Source organism: Pristiophorus japonicus, chromosome 2 (genome assembly GCF_044704955.1).
Source record: "Pristiophorus japonicus isolate sPriJap1 chromosome 2, sPriJap1.hap1, whole genome shotgun sequence".
Classification (NCBI taxonomy): Eukaryota; Metazoa; Chordata; class Chondrichthyes; family Pristiophoridae; genus Pristiophorus; species Pristiophorus japonicus.
The window spans coordinates 329728185-329755102 of record NC_091978.1 but is presented as its reverse complement, the minus strand read 5'-3'; the positions used below and the strand labels follow the sequence as shown (position 1 = coordinate 329755102).

Below are 26918 nucleotides of genomic sequence, written 5' to 3'. Positions count from 1 at the left end.
CTCAGACTAGCTTCAAAATCAATCCCTCAAAATAAATACTAGGTCACCTCAACAGTGCAACACTAAAATAATGTTGATTGGCATGGTCAGTAAATGATAAATAGTATATTTATACAGTACCTTCTGAGATCATCTGGCTTTCCCCATCCTTGAATGAAAAGTTTTGTAAGAAGGAACCGCCTATAGAGAACGTCCAATTTACTGACACCCATCCGAAGGAGCAATTATTCTAATACCGCATCTATTTAAAGAAAGAGGCATTACATTTTTAATATATCAATCAAATATGTACCTACATTAAGGATATTATTTAAAATGGTTACTGTAGCCAAAATGATTAAGAAGAATGAAATGAAAAAACTTAATTTATCAAATGAGTGGCTGAAACAGTGGTGTGGAGGCAGGGGATTTGATTCATAGGCACTGGCACTAGTTTGGGGGAAAGAGGAACTGTTCCGTTGGGACGGGTTACACTTAAACTAGGTTGGGACCATTGTCCCAGTGAACTAGGGTGAGAGATAGGGCTTTAAACTAATGAAAATGGGGTGGGAGGATTCAGGAAAGGGTAAATTCAAAAGCAGCAAGAGAAAAGCCAAGGCTGTAGAGGCGAGTAGCGACTTAGGTAAAAATAAACAGAGTGGGTCTGGAAGGGACAGAGCTTAACAAAGGTAATAGCGCATTACTGACTAAGCTGACATCAGGGAAATATAGAAAAAAGTTGAAGCTAAAGGCACTAAAGGGTTTGATCTAATAGCCATTATGGAGACATAGTTGCAAAGAAACCAAGGTTGCGAACTAAATATTCCAGGATACTTGACTTTTACAAGAGATAGGCAAAATGGAAAAGGAGATGTGGTCCTGATAATAAAAGATGAGATAAATACTGTAGAAAAGATCTTAGCTCAGAAAATCAAGATGTAGAATCAGTTTTGGTGGAGCCAAGAAAAAAAAAACAAGGGGCAGAAAACACTGGTAGGACTAGTTTATAGGCCCCCCAACAGTAGGTGTAATGGTGTGCAGAGTATAAATCAGGAAATTAGAGGTGCATGTAACAAGGGTAATACAGTAATCATGGGGGACTTGAATTTCCATATAGACTGGGGAAACCAAATTTGCAGTAAGTGTGGAGGACGAGTTCATAGAATGCATCAAAGGTAGTTTTCCAGATCCGTATATCGAGGAACCAACTAGGGAACAGGCTACAAAAGCAAAATACTGCAGATGCTGGGAATCTGAAATAAAAGCAGAAATGTTGGAAAACTCAGCAGGTCAAGCAGCATCTGTGGTGAGAGAAAGAGAGTTAATGTTCCAGGTTGTTGACAAAATGTCCTTGACCCGAAACGTTAACTGTTTCTCACTTTACAGAAGCTGCTTGACCTACAGAGTATTTCCAGCAATTTCTGTTTTTATTTTAGGGAATGTTCTATTTTAGATCTAGTACTGTGCAATGAGACAGGGTTAATTAATAACCTTGTACTAAATGGAAGAGTGATCATAATGATAGAATTTTATATTGACTTTGAGAGTGATTTAGTCACATCTGAAATTAGGGTCTTAAATCTGAAAAAGGCAAACTAGGTAGGTCTGAGGGGAAAGTTGGCTATAGTAGATTGGGAAAGTAGGTTAAAAGATATTATGGTAGATAAGCAATGGCAAACGTTCAAGAAAATAATTCATAGTTCGCAACAAATATACATTCCCTTAAGGAATAAAAAAAACACGGGATAAGTGGTCCAATTATGTGTAATAGGAGAAGTTAGATAGTATTCGATTAAAGTAAGAGGCTTATAATTTTGGCAAAATTAGTAACCCTGAGGATTGGGAGGACATTAGAATTCAACAAAGGAGGACCAAGAAATTGAGAAAATAGAAGAGTAAATCAGCAAGAGACATAAAAACAGATTATATATGTGTTGATTGGAAAAGGAAGAGATCAGCAAAAGTTAACATGGGTCCCTTTCAGACAGAGACAGGGGAAATTATAATGGGGAATAAGAAAATGCCAGACACATTAAACAAATACCATGAAGACAGATGCAAAATAACAACAATAAATTCTGGAAATAGTGGTGAACCAAGGGTCTAGTGAGAATGAGGAACATAAAGAAATTATTAGTAAAGAAATAGTACTGGAGGAATTAATGGGACTAAAAGCAGGCAAATCCACTGGACCTGGTGGCCTACATCTGAGGGTTTAAAAAAAAAAGGTGCCTACAGAGATAGTGGATACATTGATAAAGAAAGGGATTGTAGAATATATGAGAATAAACTAGCAAGAGACATAAAAACGAACTGTAAAATCTTCTATAGATATGTACAAATGAAACGATTAGCAAAAGTAAGTGTGAGTCCTCTATAGGCTGAGACTGGAGAATAAGGAAATGGCAGAGAAATTAAGCAAATACTTTGTATCTGTCTTCACGGAAGACACAAAAAACCAATGGTCTAGTGAGAATGGGGAACTGAAAGAAATTAGTATTAGTAAAATAATACTGGAGAAATTAATGGGATTGAAAGTCGATAAATCCCCTGGACCAGATGGCTTACATCCTAGGGTTTTGAAAGAGGTGGCTATAGCGATAGTGGATACATTGGAGTTTTGGAAGATGACAACCTAACGACTCTCGCAGATTGGAAGGTAGCTAATGTAATCCCCGCTATTTAAAGAAAGGAGGGAGAGAGAAAACGGAGAACTGCAGACCAGTTAACCTGACATCAGTAGTAGGGAAAATGCTAGAATCTATTAAGGACGTGGTAACAGAGCACTTAGAAAATAATAGGATTGGGCAGAGTCAACACAGATTTATGAAAGGGAAATCAACAAATCTGAGTGTGTTTTTTTTGAAGTTGTAACTAGTAGAATAGATAAGGCCGGGGGGGGGGGGGGGGGGGCGGGAAACCAATGGATGTGGTGTATTTGAATTTTCAGAAGGTATTGGATAAGGTGCCACACAAGAGGTAATTAAATAGAATTAGGGCTCATGGGATTGGGGGTAATATATTAGTATGAATTGAGAATTGGGTAACAGACAGAAAACAGAGAGTAGGAATAAATGTGTCATTTTCGTGTTGGCAGACTGTAACTAGTGGGTTACTGCAAGGATCAGTGCTTGGGCCTCAGTTATTCACAATCTATATCAATGATTTGGATGAGGGGACCAAATGTAATATATCCAAGTTTGCTGATGATACAAAGCCTGGTGGGAATGTAAGTTGTGAGGAGGATGCAAAGAGGCTTCAAGGGATATAGACAGGCTAAGTGAATAGCAAGAACATGGCAAATAGAATACAATGTGGAGAAATGTGAAGTTATCCACTTTGGTAAGAAAAATAGAAAAACAGAATATTTTTTAAATGGTGAGAGATTGGGAAATGTTGGTGTTCAGAGAGACTTGATTGTCATTGTACAAATTGCTGAAAGTTAACATGCAGGTACAGCAAGCAATTAAGAAAGCAAATGGTATGTTAGCACTTATTACAAGAGGATGTGAGTTTAAGAGTAAAGATGTCTTAATGCAATTATATAGGGCACGAGTGAGACCACACCTGGAGTATTGTGTACAGTTTTGGTCTCCCTACCCAAGGAAGGATGTACTTGCTATAGAGAAAGTGGAGCGAAGGTTCACCAGACTGATTCCTGAGATTGTGGGGGGGGGTCCTATAAGAGACTGAATAGACTAAGCCTATGTTCTCTAGAGTTTAGAAAAATGAGGTGTAATCTTATTGAAACATACAAAATTCTTACAGGGCTTGACAGGGTAGATGCAGGGTGGATGTTTCCTCTGGTTGGGGAGTCTAGAACCAGGGATCACAGTCTCAAAATAAGGAGTTGGCCATTTAGGACTGAGATGAGGAGAAACTTTGTCACTCAGAGGGTGGTGAATCTTTGGAATTCTCTATCCCAGAGGGCCATGGAGGCTGTGTCTTTGAGTATATTCAAGACAGAGAACAATAGATTTTTAGATATTAAGGGAATCAAGGGATATGGGGATAGTGGAATTGAGGTAGAAGATCACTCATGATCTTAGTGAATGGTGGAGCAGGTTCAAAGGACCAAATGGCCTGCTCCGATTTTTTTATGTTCAATATAGTTCTTCCACAGACCATGTACAGTGGTCAAGCTGAAATCTCTGGCACTTTACAAGTTACATGCATCCTATAATAAACAACCACACTTAAAATTCTGTATAAATACTGTTGATTCCTGAAAGAAAATGTAGAAATCCTGGTATATCTCAACCTTAGCTAGTTTCCCTCAACACTTCACCGAACCCCAAAATCATAATCATTTTGCCCCATGGAGAATCTGATTACATCAGGCTACATTTATCCCTTTATTAGAATCTTAGATCACAGAAAGAGGTTATTCAGGCCATCATACCTGCGCCGGCTCTTTGAAAGAGCTATCCAATTATGCCACTCCCCTGCTCTTTCCCCACTGCCCAGCAAATTTTTCCTTTTTCAGTACGCATCCAATTTCCTTTTGAAAGTTACTATTGAATCTGCTTCCACCACCCTTTCAGGCAGCATATTCCAGATCATAACTTGCTGCGTAAAAAACATTCATCTTGCCTCTAGTTCTTATGCTAATTACCTTAAATCTGTGCCCTCTGCTTACTGACTCTCCTGCCAGTGGAAACAGTTAACATAAGAAATAGGAACAGAAACATCCATAGCCCTCTGGGGTAGAGAATTTCAAAGATTCACAGCCCTTTGGGTGAATAACTCTCTCCTCATCTCAGTCCTAAACTGCCAGCCCCTTATCCTGAGACTATGAACCCTAGTTCTAGACTCTCCAGTTAGGGGAAACAGCCTCTCCGCATCTATGCAGTCAAGCCCTCCAAGAATATTATACTTGTCAATGAGATCACCTCTCATACTTCTAAGCTTGAGAATATAGGCCTATTCTACTCCATCTCTCCTCACAGGACTAACCCTCTCTCCAGGAATCAATCTTCTGAACCTTTGTTGCATTCACTCTTAGGCAAGTATATCCTTTCTTCAGGTCAGACCAAAACTGTACATAGTACACCAGATGTGGCCTCACCAAAGCCCTATATAATTGCAGCAAAACTTCCTTACTCTTTTACCCCAATCATTTGCTTTCCTAACTGCTTGCTGTACCTGCATGTTATCTTCCGATCATACATTGCAGACTTTTTTTTTTAAACTATCAAAACCCTTCATAATTTCTCTATTAAAACTTCTCAACCTCTCTGCCCCAAGGAGAACAATCCCAGCTTCTCTCATCTCAAAATGTGTCCTCACCGGTGAACTATCTACAAAGTTTTAATTTTTTCCCACTTTTAATTAAATTCAACGGCCATGTTAGCAATGCAGTGCCACCATGGTTTTGTGACAAAACAATCACAATTAATAACATTACATCACATGAAATCTCTGGTACATTAGGCTGCAATTGGTTAAGTAGCTATTGTGTCACTATTACATTGTCAAATTACCATCAGGATCCCAGAGTTCAATACAAGATAATCATAGCAACTTGAAAGTGCAGAACAGGTAAACACAGGAATGCCAGTGTAATTGGGGGAAAAAAAATCTCTTAAACATTAACAAAAAGGTGAAGACAGACTAAGTTTTTTAAACATATGTTCAATTTTGGCAAGCCATACAAATAAATAGGATGAGCAAGATATTGCCCAAGAATCTTTTCAAACATTTAAGATTTTTAAACTCAACCTATTAAAGACAAACAAATTGCATTTATTTCTTTCCAGGTGAATATTTAGTGTCAACACTAAATTCTTCCATATCCAACATAAAAACTCTTAAAGTACCAAGTACAATCAGAAAAGGAAATGATTTTTCTTTCAGATATAGTGCTCCAATAAAAGCATGCAATATACCATCACAGAGCGTAGCTATAAATTTATTTCCAATGATGAAAATCACTAACAGTTTAAAACAGGGTTCTCATATGGTCAAATACTGATCTGGTCAACACCATGGACCATGCGCATGCACCTGGCTAATCTAAAAAATAAGTATACCGTGAATGAAGAGTCAAATCAGTCACTACCCAGTTACGCACCCACATTTATCGCCTTGTGTCTTTTAATTTGGAATTGGGGCAACCTATTATAAAGTCTAGTTTTATCAATTTTGTGTAGAAATTTTCATATTAAAAGGCATTTTTTGGCTTTCAACAAATGTAACATTCTCCAACCACCATCACAATCATAACCCACTACCAGCACCCTTTCCACTGCAAGCTCTTACAACTTATACATTTGAGAGCATCAAAAACATTTTAAATAGCTCTTGCCCCATATTTCAGTTTCCATCCTTTCTACACTCCATGAAAGGGGAAAACCACCACAACCAAACACACCCTCTCTGCTAAATAGGAAGTCACCACTGGTACACACCCTCCCACCTGCTGAAGCAACATTTGAACACTAGCAATCTCCTCCCTTACTGGCTGGCTGACCACACCTCGCCTCCGCCCCGCCCCGCCCCCCCCCCCCCCCCCCACCCCGCAGCACAACACCTCCCTCCATTCAGTCCACAAGGGCAACGCCATGCTTCCAGTTGCCTGTCATTTTAATTCTCTGCCCCACTCCCACCTCAGCCTCCTACACAGTTCCAATGAAGCTCAACATAAGCTCAAGGAACATCACCTCATCTTTCTATTTGACACTTCACAGCCTTCACAGGACTCAATATCAAGTTCAACAATTTCAGACCATAACCTCTTTCCCCATTTTTCCAGACAGCAGCTGTTAGTAAAGATTCTGCTATTCCCATTTACACCTTCTGTAGGTTCATCTTTTGTTTCTTTACTTGTTCCATTACCATCTCCTTTCACCTTGCACCATCAACCCTTTTGTCACTTAATCTCTCCTGCATTCCACCTTTTCCAGGCCTTCCCTTTTGTTCTTTCCACCCCTCCCCCTTCCTCTGTACTTGCTTAAAACCTATTACAACTAACTTTTTCCAGTTCTGACAAAAGGATATCGACCTGCAATGTTAAACTCTTGTTTCTCTCTCTCTCTCTCTCCACAGATGCTGCCTGTCCTGCCGAGCATTTCCAGCATTTTCTGTTTTTATTAAAGAGTTCCATCAGCAGTATTTTGCTTTTGCATCTATGCACATGTCTGGTGATTGACAACATTTATAGAGCAAGCCAGGACTTGGTGTTTGTAAACCCAAGCCCACTTCCATATTGGTGTACCAATGGAAAATTGCTGACAAATGCAGAAAATATTGAGGGTAAAATAAATTTAAAAATAAAAACAGAAACACCATAAAACAAACACGAGATTTTTTTTTGTTGACAGGATTGCAACTTGTGCTTATTAAAATATTTATTTATTATTCCACATTCAATTATTTACACCATCTGTCAGAACAGTGCATTGGTTTGTTTTTTATTAGTTTACAGGCCCAGGTTTAGGTGTCATCCATGTCTTTGTTACTTCTAGACCTATTTCAGTGCTCTCCTGGCCAGCCACCCATCTTCCACATTTCATAAACTTGAGCTCATTCAAAGCTCTGCTGACCATCTAACTCACACCAAGTCCTGTTCACCTATCACTCCTGTGCTCGCTGACCTACATTGGATCCCGATCCGGCAACGCCTCAATTTTAAAATTCTCAGCATTGTTTTTAAATCGCTCCATGGCCTCACCCCTCTCCATCTCTAGCCTGCTCCAGCCAGACGACACTCAGATCTCCGTGTTCTTCCGATTCTGGCCTCTTACGCATCCCCAATTTTAATTGTTCCACAGTGGCTGTGCTTTGAGCTGCCTTGGTCCCAAGCTCTGGTATTCCCTCCCTAAACCTCTCCACCTTTAAGACACTCCTTAAAATCTAAGTTTTTGATCATCCGTCCTAATATCTCGTGGCTCGGTGTCAAATTTTGTTTGATAACACTCCCGTGAAACACCTGGGAGTCATTTTACTATGTTAAAGGGGTTATACAAATGTAAGTTGTTGGTGTCTGGAGCTCCTTGTCCCACTGCATCCTTACCAAACCCAATCAACAACTGAACTTGTTGCCATTTTCCTCCCATTCCATACATTCAGTACATGCATACAGTAATTATGCAGCCACATAATCAATATAGTTGAAGGAAAACTTGGATAGGTACAAATTACTATGGGATTAAAATAAACCCTATTGCATTGCAAAAGTCTCCCACTCAAGTGTTTTTCCAGCTATCTGCAAAATTTGCCCACTCCAAGTACTTTCCAGCCAGCCCACATGCTCCCTCACCGAGCACAAGCACCCCATACCACAATCCAAACTATTCCTAGACCCCAGTGCAACTAGATACCATCATTACTCTGAAGTCTAGCCCTCTCCTTTCCAGAACATGCTCCCCTCCACCAAGTCACCAAATTCCAATCCCAAACCCTTTGCTTCCTCACTCCCGGCTGCAGCCCTGTTTCCATTCCCACTTCCTCTCCCATGCACCACATCACTGGCAGGTGCTCAACACACTGGGTTGCCTCTCATCTTCCTGCCTGAAAGAAGTTAGGATTAGATAGAGTACATTAAAGAAACAGAAAAAAAAGGAACAGACTTGGAGAATGAGAAAACTGTGACTGCAAAAGTGAAATATAGCTGATTCATTTTTTTGTCCATTAGCAATGCCATAGGACTTGATAATTATCATATTCAAATCTTTAAAATTGTCCCCAAAGCCTAAACCAATCCTGCTGAAAAGTGTAATGCATAGGTCATTGGGTTTGAAAGAGACAGAACTATTTGGCTTTTCTTTACCATGTCACACACAAAAACAATTGCTTTATAAACATTTCAAACCATGTTGTCAACCCCTCATCTGCACATTGTGGTGAAGCTTTAAAGCTGGTTAATCCAGATCATATTTAAGCACCTCTAATGTCGAATTTTGCCCATTCTAGTAACTCGTGTTTAGAGGATTTGCCAGTCACTTATAGCCATAAGTTATGTATTTTAATCACTAACAAAAAAATCCAATATTATTTTGAAATGTTGGATTTAGCACATGACATACTATGCTGTGGGGCAATCAAGCCTGGAGCTAAAGGCTTCTGAAGGTAGTTTGTATATCAGGAGTCCTAGTTTTCCCAGTGTATGGAAAGAGGAACACAAAAGGGCTACACTGGAAGACCTCCTCCCTTCCAAAAAACTAACTCTTGTTCTGCTTACCTAGACTCATTTAGAACTACCATCTGATTACATTGCCTAAGGAATTCATATGACTTGTGCAGTCAATGATTCTATTGTAACCAATATATATATGTATTTATATTTTCAGATATCTTTCTTTCCTCAAGACTTTAGTTGCCTGAATAGTATTCCATTTTATCAAAGGAAATTACCCATTTCATCATTCCTAAAATTGTTACAAATCTTACTTCCAATTTAAGATACACAAAAAATTGAGTAGCAATGCAGTACCAAAGCATTTTGCAAGTGACACAATGCCATGATTTCTAATTTCAACTCTGCATAGGGAGCTATACAAAAGTCCAAAGCACTTCCATGGGAAGGAAAACCACCCAAAGATACTGCCTGAAACCACCTATTAAGTCCCTCATTCAGCAAGTTATGAGAATAAATTATTTGTCGCCTTTAATTGCAATGTCATGTTGCATGGGGTGATGAAACCTGCATCATGCCTACCAAATTTGTGATCAGTTGCAATTTATAACTGCAGCTTTTGTAGAAATTCTTCTAAAGTTTAAATGCAGTTTATCAAAACACATAGGAGCCAAGCATAAATTCTAACCCCTTTTATTTACTATTAAATACTGACTGTCATGACTAGATACTACACAGCCCAAACGCAGTCTTATTTCTAATGATTTAGCATACAGTTTAAAACTATTACTGGCTTCTCAGTTTCAAGTCCAAGGACTGACTGTCCCTCAAAAGTTCCAATTGGGATTCAGTTGAGCTGACAGACAGCAGCTTACTATAACAGTATTCAATAGAGAAGAGAAACTAAAAGTTTTGTCCTTCATTAAACACAGCCGTGGCTCAGAAATAGCACTCTCACTTTTGAATCAGAAGTTTGTGGGTTCGAGCCCCACTACAGAAACTTGATAATCTAGGCCAACACTCCAGTGCAGTACTGAAGGAGAGCTGCACCATTGTAGGTGCCGTCTTTGGTGAACCAAGGCCCCCTCTGCTCTCAGGTGGGCGTGAAAGATACCTTGGCACTATTTCGAAGACCCGGGGTGCGGGCGCGGTCCTGGCCAATATTTAGCCCTCAACCAACATCAAAAAGAAGAATTGTGGTCATTGCTACTCGTGAGAGCTTGCTGTCTGCAAATTGGCTAGAACATTTCCTACATCACAACAGTGACTGCACTTCAAAAGTACTTAATTAGCTATGAAGTGATTTGAGACATCGGACGTCATGAAAGGCACTTTATAAATGCCTGTCTTTTTCTTTCACAAAGTACAACGGATAAAAAATTGGAATATGCATCAATAACTGATAAATGTACAGCTGCACTTTTATTCAAAGGAAAAAAATTAACCTTCATGGTTTTTTCCCTTCCTCCCAGAACATTAATTTCCAATGTCTCTGCTAATATGAATGTTGACCCATCTGCTACAAGTTGCACAAGAATTGCATAGGCCAATTTGCTGTAGATTTTCTCGATCTTTGGGAAAGTGTTTTGATGCTTCTCAATGTCGTGCTTCAGAGCACGAGACTCAGAAATTCACCACCTTGGGAAATCCAAAGGTGCAACTTGGTAACATTGTCATCAGTCAGAAGATTGTGGGTTGAAGTCCCACTCCAGGCCTGAAGCACATTTCAGTGCAATGCTAAGGGAGGAATCATCCTGATAAGACTTTAAACCAAGGCATCCAACTGTCTGCTCAGGTGGATGTAAAAGATCCTATGGCACTATTTGAAGACTGGTGCATTCTTCTAGTATCCTGTTCAACATCCCTTCTTCCAACCAATACCACCAGAAAGACTGACTACTCATTCATCCAACTTGCCTTCATGGGATCTTGCTGTGTGCTTATATAACAATTATTACATTTTAAAAGTAATTAATTGGCTGTGAAACATTTTTGGACGTTAGAAACATAGAAAATAGGTGCAGGAGTAGGCCATTCGGCCCTTCGAGCCTGCACCACCATTCAATGAGTTCATGGCTGAACATGCAACTTCAGTACCCCATTCCTGCTTTCTCACCATACCCCTTGATCCCCCGAGTAGTAAGGACATCATCTAACTCCTTTTTGAATATATTTAGTGAATTGGCCTCAACAACTTTCTGTGGTAGAGAATTCCACAGGTTCACCACTCTCTGGGTGAAGAAGTTTCTCCTCATCTCAGTCCTAAATGGCTTACCCCTTATCCTTAGACTCTGACCCCTGGTTCTGGACTTCCCCAACATTGGGAACATTCTTCCTGCATCTAACCTGTCTAAACCCATCAGAATTTTAAATGTTTCTATGAGATCCCCTCTCATTCTTCTGAACTCCAGTGAGTACAAGCCCAGTTGATCCAGTCTTTCTTGATATGTCAGTCCAAACATCCCGGAAATCAGTCTGGTGAACCTTCGCTGCACTCCCTCAATAGCAAGAATGTCCTTCCTCAAGTTAGGAGACCAAAATTGTACACAATACTCCAGGTGTGGCCTCACCAAGGTCCTGTACAACTGTAGCAACACCTCCCTGCCCCTGTACTCAAATCCCCTCGCTATGAAGGCCAACATGCCATTTGCTTTCTTAACCGCCTGCTGTACCTGCATGCCAACCTTCAATGACTGATGTACCATGACACCCAGGTCTCGTTGCACCTCCCCTTTTCCTAATCTGTCACCATTCAGATAATAGTCTATCTCTCTGTTTTTACCACCAAAGTGGATAACCTCACATTTATCCACATTATACTTCATCTGCCATGCATTTGCCCACTCACCTAACCTATCCAAATCACTCTGCAGCCTCATAGCATCCTCCTCGCAGCTCACACTGCCACCCAACTTAGTGTCATCTGCAAATTTGGAGATACTACATTTAATCCCCTCGTCTAAATCATTAATGTACAATGTAAACAGCTGGGGCCCCAGTACAGAACCTTGCGGTACCCCACTAGTCACTGCCTGCCATTCTGAAAAGTACCCATTTACTCCTACTCTTTGCTTCCTGTCTGACAACCAGTTCTCAATCCACGTCAGCACACTACCCCCAATCTCATTTGCTTTAACTTTGCACATTAATCTCTTGTGTGGGACCTTGACGAAAGCCTTCTGAAAGTCCAAATACACCACATCAACTGGTTCGCCCTTGTCCACTCTAATGGAAACATCCTCAAAAAATTCCAGAAGATTTGTCAAGCATGATTTCCCTTTCACAAATCTATGCTGACTTGGACCTATCATGTCACCTCTTTCCAAATGCGCTGCGATAACATCCTGAGTAAGTGATTCCATCATTTTACCCACTACCGATGTCAGGCTGACCGGTCTATAATTCCGTTTTCTCTCTCCCTCCTTTTTTAAAAAAGTGGGGTTACATTGGCTACCCTCCACTCCATAGGAATTGATCCAGAGTCTATGGAATGTTGGAAAATGACTGTCAATGCATCCGCTATTTCCAAGGCCACCTCCTTAAGTACTCTGGGATGCAGTCCATCAGGCCCTGGGGATTTATCGGCCTTCAATCCCATCAATTTCCCGACTAATAAGGATTTCCCTCAGTTCCTCCTCCTTACTAGACCCTCTGACCCCTTTTATATCCGGAAGATTGTTCGTGTCCTCCTTAGTGAATACCGAACCAAAGTACTTGTTCAATTGGTCTGCCATTTCTTTGTTACCCGTTATGACTTCCCCTGATTCTGACTGCAGAGGACTTACATTTGTCTTTACTAACCTTTTTCTCTTTACATATCTATAGAAGCTTTTGCAGTCCGTCTTAATGTTCCCTGCAAGCTTCTTCTCGTACTCCATTTTCCCTGCCCTAATCAAACCCTTTGTCCTCTTCTGCGGAGTTCTAAATTTCTCCCAGTCCCCGGGTTCACTGCTATTTCTGACCAATTTGTATGCCACTTCCTTGGCTTTAATACTATCCCTGATTTCCCTTGATAGCCACAGTTGAGCCACCTTCCCTTTTTTATTTTTACGCCAGACAGGGATGTACAATTGTTGTAATTCATCCATGCGGTCTCTAAATGTCTGCCATTGCCCATCCACTGTTAACTCCTTAAGTATCATTCGCCAATCTATCCTAGCCAATTCACGCCTCATACCTTCAAAGTTACCCTTCTTTAAGTTCTGGACCATGGTCTCTGAATTAACTGTTTCATTTTCCATCCTAATGTAGAATTCCACCATATTATGGTCACTCTTTCCCAAGGGGCCTCGCACAACAAGATTGCTAATTAATCCTCTCTCATTACACAACACCCAGTCTAAGATGGCCTCCCCCCAGTTGGTTCCTCGACATATTGGTCTAGAAAACCATCCCTTATGCACTCCAGGAAATCCTCCTCCACCGTATTGCTTCCAGTTTGGTTAGCCCAATCTTTATGCATATTAAATTCACCCATGATAATTGCTGCACCTTTATTGCATGCACCCCTAATTTCCTGTTTGATGCCCTCCCCAACATCACTACTACTGTTTGGAGGTCTGTGCACAACTCCCACTAACGTTTTTTGCCCTTTGGTGTTTTGCAGCTCTACCCATTCTAGATTCCACATCATCCAAGCTAATGTCCTTCCTAACGATTGCATTAATCTCCTCTTTAACCAGCAATGCTACCCCATTTCCATTTCCTTTTATTCTATCCTTCCTGAATGTTGAATACAGGACAGCGAGTTCATGAAAGGTACCGTGCAAGTGCAATTTCTTTATTTCTCACTCCCATGCAACGAATCAACATTGCACCTTTAATACATCATCACTGAAAGTGAACAGATTAGAATTGCATTGTAGGTATAATTAAATCTCAAGAAACTAATGCTACTGTCTATACTTCCAGAGCACAAAGAAATAGAAAGAATTGCTCAGCACAAATTGAAAGATCCAGAATCTAGCTGTACTCAGTACCTAAACAATGGAAAATTTAACGAGATTTGCACCCAGTGCTATCCTTTAGTACAGGTTACGGCCACTCATCTTTGCTAGCATCTACTTACAGGGTTCTCTCATTTTTCAGGGATTTTTGAATGAAAGAAATGCAGGTAGAAAAATGTAAATATTCTGGGTGAAAACTAGGCAGTGAAATAAAATGTTATAAAACTCACTAAACATCACACTATGTTGCTAACTACCATTATAAAACAGTTACAAAGCGCTGGAGAAATACCACCAGCGCTGCCTCCACAAGATCCTGCAAATCCACTGGGAGGATAGACGCACCATCATCAGTGTTCTCGATCAAGCCAACATCCCCAGCATCGAAGCACTGACCGCACTCGACCAGCTCTATTGGGCGGGCCACATCGTCCGCATATCCGACACGAGATTCCCAAAGCAAACGCTCCACTCGGAACTCCTACATGGCAAGCAAGCCCCAGGTGGGCAGAGGAAAAATTTCAAAGACACCCTCAAAGCCTCCTTGATAAAGTACAACATCCCCACCAGCACCTGGGAATCCCTGGCCCAAATCTGCCCTAAGTGGAGGAAGAGCATCCGGGAGGGCGCTGAGCACCTCAAGTCTCATCACTGAGAGCATGCAGAAACCAAATGCAGACAGTGGAAGGAGCATGCGGAAAACCAGACTACCTACCCACCCACCCGTTCCTTCAACCACTGTGTATCCCATTTGTGAGACTGTAATTCCCGTATTGGACTGTACAGTCACCGAAGAACTAACTTTTAGAGTGGAAGCAAGCCTTCTGCGATTTCGGGGGACTGCCTATGATAATAATAAAACAGCATATTCTCCAACTCATTGAGCAATGCTACGGGAGCTCTCAAATAATTGCACTTTTGTGAAGTTTGAAATTATTTTATATTACAAACATGAAGGCACAAAGAACTATACCTCAAGTTGGAAATGTGTCAATTTTCAGGTAAAAGTCACTAATTTATTGGAAATACTTTAATATCTGAATTTATTGGGATCAGTAAAAATGCAAAACTAAAAACATTTTTGATCTCGTAGAGAGATTTAATTGCATCAGCCTGCTGACTTTTATGAACTATGCAACATGCGAGATTTTATTGGCAAAAGTTGTTCATAATTAAATGAACAAGCAGGAAAGAAAGACAAATCACCACCTGAACAAAACCTGCAGGGCTATAAGCACATGTTCCACAACTATAGAACAGTTCATGACAATATGGGAGAATTTTATTTATAAACATATATTTAAAAGCAGTTATCTGTAGATCATCTGTCCATTTCCAGATGTCTGGTGAAAGATAAGGAGTGAGCAACAAACCAGATACAGAGACAAGAACAAAGTTATGATAGAGACTGCCAAAGAGAGACACAAACAGAGGAGGAGATAGAAATAATTGAGTGGGTGACAGAAGCAGGTTTTACTGGAACATTCTCCACTCCCTCCCCCACCCACCCCATCTGAGTGTTTGTCTACATGCAATGCTACTGCAGATAAAACTACTGTCTTTTAAGAAAACAATTAATTATAATGGTCTCCTCCAATATCTAGACATTAAGCTAAATGCACCAAAAGGTTCCAGTTTCAATTTCCAGTCTGCAATGAATCAATTGATCTCAGCTGGGGTGGCAATTGGTACACTACAATTGTCTTCAACAAATGAGACATCTGATCAGTTAATCTCTTTTTGGTGGTATTGAATGGAGAAGGAATGGTGGCAAAAGTACCAAAGAATTCCCTCTGCTTCTTCAAGGAATACTGTAGAATCTATCACTTACTTGAAGCAGCAGACCAGGCCTCGCTTTAGCATCGTATCTGAAATACAATACTCAGAATATTCAGCATTCCTTCAGTATTGCACAAGAGTAGATTACATGCTCAACTGCTGAGAGTAGTCAGGCTTGAATCCAAGAAAGGTGCCAACTGAGCAATGATGACACTTAAATCTATGACTGTTTAATGGAATGGAGGTGGTAAAATGAATGCAAGTGGTTTTCTATTCAATTATTAATTTAATTTTCCTTCCTTTTACCAACTTATCTCTACTCTTGACATTTCACCTAAAATGAACTAGTACAACTAATGTAATTTACGAATATTTTAAAAGCCAGTTGTATGTAAGGCTTCAGATAATTAGCTTGGGATCCAGAGTTTGAAATTCCTACCACCACTACCTTAGTATGTTTTGATCCATTCCACTTGCTTATTTGACGACATCATTCAGAAGCACAAATTCAGATGTGTTTGATGACACCCATTTAGTCTGTATGCTTTTCCAGTGTTCCCAACACTGCTGAGTTTTTGTATCTTTGCCTCAAGATACTTTCCTTGCGCTCAGCATCAAAGACCACCAAAGCACTTGTTCTCTAAACTGCATGTTCCTTTAGATGCCCAATATCCGGGCAAGTGTAACAAATCCAGAGGTTAAACAGAAACCAGTTACGATATTTGGCTTACTAGCTACATCACATGATCTCTCCTCGACTGCAGAAAGCAGTAGAATAAAAACTCTAGCAGGTTATGGTTTAGGGTATAAACTACAAGCAAATGTGTTAATGGACAAGAAAACTAAGACCAATAGCAGACTTGCAGTAATAGGCATAACTCAACTGTTCCTACTTGGAATGCCTCTAGCATTAAAATGTTCAGTAAAATTGGATCGGAAACAAGGATCCTGGCAATAACTATGTTGCTAACCTCCTACAAAGTCTACTAGCTTAACTGAAGCACGTCGAAGATATTTTTGTTACTATATTTGGTTTACTAAATTCATCACGAGAAAGTCAGAAAAGGAATAGTGCCACTAAATAATGGAGAGGATAAAAATCACAGGCAACAGTAGCGAAATGGTAGAAATACTAAATAATTACCAGGGAGACAGATCAGGTGGATATGATATCGGAAGATGAGATTAGAGATGCTATAACCCACATTTAAAATAAAAAGGAGAAATAATAAACTAAACTAAAAGATTAAAAAAAACCTGGTCCAGAAGGAGAGCATCCACACATTTTAAAAGAATCTAGAAGAGATACCAGAGGCATTATTACACACTTAATAAAACAAAAGTTTAGTGCTAGAGGACTGGTGGATAGTTAACGTTATACCTATATTTACAAAGAGAGATAGTCAGCTTAACATCGATGGTAGGAAAAATAATTGAATTCCTACTAAAACAGAAAATAGAAAAACATCTAGAAACAAAAATATATAATAATGTAGTCAGTATGGATTTCAAAAGGAGTCTTGCTTGACCAACCTCACTGAATTCTTTGAAGAGGTAAGAGAGTGGACAATAGTAATGCAGATGTAACTTATCTAGATTTCAAAAAGGCCATCAATTAGGTGTCACATAGACTAATTTATACATAGAAACATTGGCCCCAAGTTTCCACACGCGGCGAAAAAGGCGCACCTCAGAGCTGGGCGCCTGTTTTTCGCGCCGAAAAAAAAAGTGCGGTATTCTCGAGCTCCTTGGAGCTCAATGTCTGCTTGGCGCGGCGCACAGGGGGCGGAGCCTACCACTCGCGCCGATTTTGTAAGTAGGAGGGGGGCAGGTACAATTGAAATTAGGCTTCTTGGTGCCGGCAACCCTGCGCGTGCGCATTGGAGTGTTCGCGCATGCGCAGTCTGAAGTAAACATTGGCACTCGGCCATTTTTAAAAGTACTGCAGAAAAAGTGAAGATTTGTTTCTTGGACCCCTGCAAAGGCTTGTATTTTAATTTTCTTGATATTTCTGTGTGTGAGGGAGTGCTTTTAGCAGCACTGCTGAATAAATCACCTGCTGAAATCAGTGAGTTCAGCTTTTCACTGCTAAACTTGCAGAACCGGTGCCTGCAAATTAAGGACTGTGTGTTTGGAGAAATAAAAGTGCCAATTCAACTTTGCAATGGATCAACGTCCACCAAGAACAAAGAATTTCTTGCATGAGGAAGCAAACCATTGCATAATATGTGGTGTTGACAATGCAGCACCCATTCTGCAAATTTAAATATAAAGGTGTCGATGTGGCTGCCTCTCCCTGTCCAAATGGCCTCAGTCAGTCCCCCTCACAGCTCGAAGGCTGCTGCTGTTCTTTCTTCGGCTCCCGGCCAGCCACTGACGCCGCTGCAATCCCATGGCCGAATGGCCTCACGTCCGCTCCTGATTCTTCAGCTGCCTTCGAGCCACTGACACCGACCCATAAGCGTGGCCGAACGGCCTAAAGAATTTTAAATCTGCAGCTGCGTGTGTCCGGTGTTCATTCTTCGGCTCCCGGCCAGCCACTGATGCCGCTGCAATCCCATGGCCGAATGGCCTCAAGTCCATCCGGGTGTTGCATCTTCGCGGGGAATGAAGGCCTGCCTCAAGCACCGCAGCTCAGCTCGAAGGCTGCTTGCTGCCGCTGCCGTTGAGACACTGACGCCACACCGCTGCCTGAAAGGCCTGCCTGAAGCACTTTCACACAGGTAGGAACATGGTTTATTTAATCTTTTCTTTGCTTATAAATTTTTATTCAGGTTGGATTTATTTGTATAATATTTGTATAAGTATAACTAAGGATTGATTGTAGAATTTAATGACTTCCCTTCCCCCCCCCCCCCCTCGTTCCCTACGCCTAATTTGTAACCTGCGCCTGATTTTTTTTTAAAAAGTGTAGACAAGGTTTTTTCAAGCGTACAAAAATCTTCACTTACTCCATTCTAAGTTAGTTTGGAGTACGTTTTCAGTCACGAAACTTTGAAATCAGGCGTCAGTGGCTGGACACGCCCCCTTTTGAAAAAAAAATTCTGTTCCAAAGTGAAACTGTTCTACCTGACTAGAACTGGAGGAAACTAAATGTGGAGAATTCCGATTTCTAAGATACTACGTTCTACACCAGTTGCTCCTAAAAATCAGGAGCAAATCATGTGGAAACTTGGGGCCATAGAAACTAGGTGCAGGAGTGGGCCATTCGGCCCTTCGAGCCTGCACCACTATTCAATAAGATCAGGGCTGGTCATTCATCTCAGTACCTCATTCCTGCTTTCTCTCCATACCCCTTGATCCCTTTAGCAGTCAGGGCCATATTTAACTCCCTCTTGAATATATCTAACGAACTGGCATCAACAACTCTCTGCAGTAGAGAATTCCACAGGTTAACAACTCAGTGAAGAAGTTTCTCCTCATCTCGGTCCTCAATGGCTTACACCTTATCCTTAGACTGTGACCCCTGGTTCTGGACTTCCCCAACATCGGAAACATTCTTCCTGCATCTAACCTGTCTAGTCCCGTCAGAATTTTATATGTTTCTATGAGATTCCCTCTCATTTTGCTAAACTCCAGTGAATACAGGCCTAGTCGATCCAGTCTCTCTTCATATGTCAGTCCTGCCATTCCGGGAATCAGTCTGGTGAACCTTCGCTGCACTCCTTCAATAGCAAGAACGTCCTTCCTCAGATTAGGAGACCAAAACTGAACACAATATTCCAGGTGAGGCCTTGCCAAGGCCCTGTATAACTGCATTACAACCTCCCTGCTTCGATGCTCAAATCCCCTAGCTATGAAGGCCAACATGCTATTTGCCTTCTTCACCACCTGCTGTACCTGCATGCCAACTTTCAATGACTGATGTACCATAATACCCAGGTCTCATTGCACCTCCCCTTTTCCTAATCTGCCGCCATTCAGATAATATTCTGCCTTCATGTTTTTGCCAAAATGGATAACCTCACATTTATCCACACATCTGCCATGCATTTGCCCACTCACCTAACCTGTCCAAATCACCCTGCAGCCTCTTAGCATCCTCCTCACAGCTCACACCGCCACCCAGCTTAGTGTCATCTGCAAACTTGGGAGATATTACACTCAATTCCTTCATCTAAATCATTGATGTATATTGTAAATAGCTGGGGTCCCAGCACGGAGCCCTGCAGCACCCCACTAGTCACTGCCTGCCATTCTGAGAAGGACTCGGTTATCCCTACTCTCTGCTTCCTGTCTGCCAACCAGTTCTCTAGCCACGTCAATACATTACCCCCACAACCATGTGCTTTAATTTTGCACACCAATCTCTTGTGTGGGACCTTGTTAAAAGCCTTTTGAAAGTCCAAATACACCACATCCACTGCTTCTCCCTTGTCCACTCTACTAGTTACATCCTCAAAAAATTCTAGAAGATTTGTCAAGCATGATTTCGCTTTCATAAATCCATGCTGACTTGGACCGTCCCTGTCACTGCTTTCCAAATGCGCTGCTATTTCATCTTTAATTGATTCTAACCTTTTCCCCACTACTGATGTCAGGCTAACCGGTCTATAATTCCCCATTTTCTCTCTCCCTCCTTTTTAAAAAAAGTGGTGTTACATTAGCTACCCTCCAGTCCATCGGAACTGATTCAGAGTCGATAGACTGTTGGAAAATGATCACCAATGCATCCACTATTTCTAAGGCCACTTCCTTAAGTACTCTGGGATGCAGACTATCAGGACCCAGGGATTTATTGGCCTTCAATCCCATCAATTTCCCTAACACAATTTCCTGACCAATAAGGATTTCCTTCAATACCTCCTTCTCGCTAGACCCTCGGTCCTCCAGTATTTCCGGAAGGTTATGTGCGTCTTCCTTCGTGAAGACAGAACCAAAGTATTTGTTCAACTGGTCTGCCATTTCTTTGTTCCCCATTATAAATTCACTTGATTCTGACTGCAAGGGATCTACGTTTGTCTTCACTAATCTTTTTCTCTTCACATATCTATATAAGCTTTTGCAGCCAGTTTTTATGTTCCCAGCAAGCTTCCTCTCATACTCTATTTCCCCCCTCCTAATTAAACCCTTTGTCCTCCTCTGCTGAATTCTAAATTTCTCCCAGTCCTCAGGTTTGCTGTTTTTTCTGGCCAATTTATATGCCTCTTCCTTGGATTTAACACTATCCCTAATTTCCCTTGTTAGCCACAGTTGAGCCACCTTCCCCGTTTCATTTTTACTCCAGACAGGGATGTACAATTGTTGAAGTTCATCTATGTGATCTTTAAATGTCTGCCATTGCCTATCAACCGTCAACCTTTTAAGTATCATTCGCCAGTCTATTCTAGCCAATTCACGTCTTATACCATCGAAGTTACCTTTAAGTTCAGGACCCTAGTCTCTGAATTAACTATGTTACTCTCCATCTTAAAGAATTCTACCATATTATGATCACTCTTCCCCAAGGGGCCTCACATAACAAGATTGCTAATTAGTCCTTTCTCATTACATATCACACAGTCTAGGATGGCCAGCCCTCTAGTTGGTTCCTCGACATATTGGTCTAGAAAACCATCCCTAATACACTCCAGGAAATCCTCCTCCACCATATTGCTACCAGTTTGGTTAGCCCAATCTATATGTAGATTACAGTCACTCATGATAACTGCTGTACCTTTATTGCATGCATCCCTAATTTCTTGTTTGATCACTACTACTGTTTGGTGATCTGTACACAATTCCCACTGGCGTTTTCTGCCCTTTGGTATTCCACAGCGGTACCCATACAGATTCCTAGCTAATGTCCTTCCTTACTATTGCGTTAATTTCCTCTTTAACCAGCAACGCTACCCCACCTCCTTTTCCTTTCTGTCTATCCTTCCTGAATATTGAATACCCCTGGATGTTGAGTTCCCAGCCTTGGTCACCCTGGAGCTATGTCTCCGTAATCCCAATTATATCATATTCGTTAAAAGCTGCCTGCGCAGTTAATTTGTCCACCTTATTACGAATACTCCTCACATTGAGGCACAGAGCCTTCAGGCTTGTCTTTTTAACACACTTTGTCCCTTTAGAATTTTGCTGTAATGTGGCCCTTTTCGATTTTTGCCTTGGGTTTCTCTGCCCTCCACTTTTACCTTTCTTCTTTCTATCTTTTGCTTCTGCCCCCATTTTACTCCCTGCATAGGTTCCCATCCCCCCTGCCAGATTAGTTTAACCCCTCCCCAACAGCACTTGCAAACACTTCCACCAGGACATTGGTTCCAGTCCTGACCAGGTGCAGACCGTCCGGTTTGTACTGGTCCCACCTCCCACAAAACCAGTTCCAATGTCCCAGGAATTTGAATCCCTCCCTGCTGCACCACTCCTCAAGCCATGTATTCATCTTAGCTATCCTGCCATTCTTACTCTGACTAGCAGCAATCCTGAGATTACTACCTCTGAGGTCCTACTCTTTAATTTAACTCCTAGCTCCCTAAACTCAGCTTGTCGGACCTCATCTCGTTTTTTACCTATATTGTTGGGACCTATATGTACCACGACAGCTGGCTGTTCACCCTCCAGAATGCGCTGCAGCCGCTCCGAGATATTCTTGACCCTTGCACCAGGGAGGCAACATACCATCCTGGAGTCTCTATTGCGGCCGCAGAAATGTCTATCTATTCCCCTTACAATGGCATCGCCTATCACTATAGCTCACCCATTCTTTTTCCTGCCCTCCTGTGCAGCAGAGCCACCCATGGTGCCATGAACTTAGCTGCTGCTGCCTTCCCCTGATGAGTCATCTCCCCCAACAGTACCCAAAACAATGCATCTGTTTTGGAGGGAGGTGACCGTAGGGGACCCCTGCACTACCTTCCTTCCACTGCTCTTCCTGATGGTCACCCATTCCTTATCTGCCTGTGTAATCTTTGCCTGCGATGTGACCAACTTACCAAACGTGCTATTCACGACATCCTCAGCATCGCGGATGCTCCAGTGAATCCATGCGCAGCTCCAGTGCCGCAGTTCAGTCTGTCAGGAGCTGCAGCAGGATGCACTTCCTGCACATGTAGTCGTCAGGGACAGTCAGATCATGTAGTCAGGGGACAAGTAGTAGAATGGATAGCTAGCTGTCTGCAAAACAGAAAGCAGAGTGTAGGGGTAAAGGGTAGTTAATCAGAACAGGAGATGGAAAGTGGGGTCCCATAAGGATCAGTGCTGGGACCATTGTTGTTCATAATTTAGACTTTGGAATCAAACAGAATTTCTAAATTTGCAGATTACACAAAAAAAATTGGAGTGGGGTGAGAAGATAGTCAACAATGAGGACAACACATTACAAGACGACATTAATAAACTTGCAGAATGGGCATATAATTTGCAAATGAATTTCAACACAGACACCTGTACCAAATCCAGCACTCATGTCAATCCTGGTTTCCGCCCTAAACAAACTAACTTCAAGATCATCGTCCTCACCTTCAAGTTCCTTCATAATCACATCTGATGCTATTTAAATAATCTCCAGCTCTGTGCCCCCAAACACCAGTTTAGTCCCAAAACAGAAAAATGCCAAAACACTCAGCAGGTAAGGCCACATATGGAAAAGGAAAAAAGGAAAAGTTCTGACGATAAGTTAACACTTCAGATATAAAACCTATTTTTTTCCTATAGAGTCTACCTGACTTGCTATGTGTTTCCAGCAATTTTCTGTTTTTGTTTCAGATTTCCAGCATCTGCGGCATTTTGTTTTACTAACTTACTTGTTGCTTGCTACTTCCTCATCCACAGCCACTCAGTCCCTGCCCTCTGGAAATCTCTCCCTGAATATCTCCACCCTACAACCCACTGCTTTTTAAAGCCTGCATAAATCTTTTCTATTCAATAAGTAATTTCATTCAACCTTTGTATTCTTCCTTCACCTCCCCACTCGCTATCAATCTCTGTTCTCCACTGTCAGCCACTCTCATCAATATCTTAGCGAGGATGCTGCCGAAATGGAAATAGTTGTCAAACAATATGTAGCAAAAATATTCCATAGCATTAGAAGTGTAGAAGAGGCTTTGGTTCTCAAAAAGGTCCAAATGATTCTTGACTAGTTTGAATTAAAATTCCATATATAGAATGATAGAATAGTAAGCACAGAAGGAGGCCATTCAGCCCAGAGTCTTTCGAAGAGCAATCCAGTTAGACCCAATCCCTCACTCTATCCCCATATCCCTGCATTATCTCCTTCAAATATTTTTCCAATTCCCTTTTGAAGGCTACTATTGAAACTGTATCCATCGCCCTATCAGACAATGCATTCCAAATCCTAACGATTCATTGCAGAAAAATGTTTTTCCTCATGTTGCCTCTGGTTGTTTTGCAAATCACCGTAAATCTGTGCCTTCTGGTTATCGCGCTTCAATTTCTCTTTGCTCTATTAAAACCATTCATGATCTTAAACACCTTTATCAAATTCAGTATCCTTTTAACCTTCTCTGCTCTAAGAGAACAAGCCCAGCTTCTCCAGTCTATCTATGCAACTGTAATCCCTCATCCCTGAAACCATTCTAGTAAATCTCTTCTGGACCCTCTTCAAAGCCCTCACATTCTTTCAATAGTGAGGTGCTCAGAATTGGACACTGTACTTCAGATGGGGCTGAACTAGTGTTTTATATAGGTTTAGCATAACTTCCTGGCTTTTGTACTCTATACCCCTATTTATAAAGCCCTAGATCCCATATGCTTTATTAACCTGTCCTACCACCTTCAAAGATATGTGCACAAACATACCTAGGTCTCTGTCTTGCACCCCCTTTAAAATTGTACCATTTAGCTTGTATTGTATCTCATTCTTCCTACCATAAGAAAAAACAAATTTGCATTTATATAGCGCCTTTTACAACCACAGGATGTTCCAAATTGCTTTCCAACCAAGTACTTTTTTTTTTTAAAAAGTGTAGTCACTGTTGTAGTGAGGGGAAACGTGGCAGCCAATTTATGCACAGCAAGGTCCCACAAACGGGAATGAAATAAATGACCCGACAATCTGTTTTAGTGATGCTGGCCGACAGATAAAATATTGGCCAGGACTTCAGGAGAACTCCCCTGCTTTTCTTTGAAAAGTGGCATGGGATCTTTTGAATTCATGAGAGGACAGACGGGGCCTGGGTTTAATGTCTCATCTGAAAGCCGGCAACTCTGATAGTGCAGCACTCCTTCAATACTGCACTGATGTTTCAAGTTTATATTGTGCTCAAATTTCTGGAGGCACTGAGGCACAGCTGACATCTAAAATATGAATTTAAAAAACTGTAATTTTGCTGAGACCATTAAAAAAAATCATAATACATTGAAACATTCTTTACCAGAAGCAAAATTATTCCAAAACATAAGCATTACAAAGATTTTAAACGGACTTAGTGATTCCTTTTGTTCAAGTTTAAGTCTTGCGTAGATATGGATATGATTTTCATGAACTGGAGAGTAGATTGTCAGGAAGCTTTTAAACATAAAGCCATATAAATGATGCCTTTGCTGACTTATACCAAACTCACAATTTGATCCCCAACAGCACATTATTTGCAAACAATATTTTTTATCTAAACTTACATATCCATGAAAACATTTTTAAAATATTAAAATTAGCACTGCAGCACTTTGACCATTGAAAGTGGAATTTTGTCAATTGAAAAGAAAACCGTGAACTACCATTCCTTCAATGACTATAAACATAACTAGAACAAATCATCATCATAGGTGGTCCCTCAAAACAAGGATGACTTGCTTCCACGCCAAAAAAAGGACGAGTTCACAGGTGTTTCAATGAAGGACCCGAACTACATCCTGAAGTGTGGAAGATACGTGCATTTTTTTTTTAAAAACGTGGGGTGGCCGTTGCACACCAGCCACCACACGGACTTGACAGAGCTGGGTCTTGGTCCAGTGGCAAGGATTACCCAAGACAACTGGAGACCAGCTCTGCTGCACAGACCTAGTGTGCACAAGTATCGCAATGTGGGCTCGGGAGTGTGCCGGGTGGCCAAATACTCAAGTCAATCTGTCCCTGAATCCGGGAGTAGCTGGGCCCATTTTAACACACGGAAACCACAGCAACCAGTGGATTCGTTTGGAAATTATTTTAAAAATGTAAAAATCACTTTATACAAATACAAGCGGCTTTCTATTGTATCTCACTGACACTTAAATAATGTTCTTAAAAACTGTTCATTTACTCCTTTGCATCAGATACAAACTGGAACAGGTTATTGCACAGTCCCTAAAGTGTAATAATTCATAATTATAGAACAAAAGGGAGCCTTTAATCTCGGTTTCAACCCCTTTTAAATTAATTCAGTTTATTATTCACAAAAAAAATTATTTACCAAAACACATTAAAATTCTGCAGTGTGTCCTACGGAGCTCCCCGATTTAAGTGAAAGTTTTGTCCAAAACAGAAATCGCTTCCTTCGCTGGCAGCTCTTTACTATCACCCTAGACTGGGCTGAACCAGGGCGGGCCATCCAGCTACAGATCTGCTACGCAAGAGGACATCAGAGGTCAACTCTCACCGGCCATCAGATCACCTTGTGGGAGCTTAAATCAAAAGATAGAGTAAAGTAACACAATAAATTGGCGCCGCCCGCTCGCTTGTTGTCTCCCTGTGTCTCTGTCTGTCTGTCTCTCTCACATACATACATACACTACACGTTCGCTCTCAGCCCGTTACAAGGACCGCCGCCATCTTGCAACCATCATGTGTCCGCCAGGCTCAGCAACCTGGCCAATCAGCGCTCAGAACGACCGCCCGTCACAGCAGCGCGAGAGCTGGGCCTAACTCAGGTAATTCATTTAAAAGCATTCAAATACTGCGGATGCTGGAATCTGAAATAAAAACAGAGAATGCTGGAAATACTCAGGAGGTCAGGCAGCATCTGTGGAGAGAGTCACAGAGTTAATGATTCAGATCGATGACCCTTCGTCGGAATTCATTGTATGGCGGTGGGAAGAGATGAGTCCGGATGAGGAAGGACATTCATCCCATCTTAATTCATCGTTCCAGAGATATCCCAATGTCCCATCTTGTAGCATTCAGGTGTTTCTTGATTGAAACCATGGTTTCAGCCTCCATCCTCACCTGGTAGTCTATAGCACATCTCAGTAATGCCAACCCCACCTTCTCCTAAATC

At 41.3% G+C, this 26918-nt stretch overlaps 1 protein-coding gene across 1 annotated transcript in view; it reads right to left on the bottom strand.

Moving 5' to 3' along the window:
* abhd18 (abhydrolase domain containing 18) overlaps window positions 1-26483 on the bottom strand; it is a 132727-nt gene extending 106244 nt beyond the window's left edge. Inside the window, exons 1-3 of the mRNA XM_070871918.1 lie at window positions 26115-26483; window positions 22698-22878; window positions 121-241 (exon numbers count right to left, since the gene is read on the bottom strand). Coding sequence (XP_070728019.1) covers window positions 121-212 — 92 coding nt within the window. The 5' untranslated portion in view covers window positions 213-241; window positions 22698-22878; window positions 26115-26483. The remainder of the gene's footprint in view (window positions 1-120; window positions 242-22697; window positions 22879-26114) is intronic.
* Between the last annotated feature and the right edge of the window lie 435 nt (window positions 26484-26918).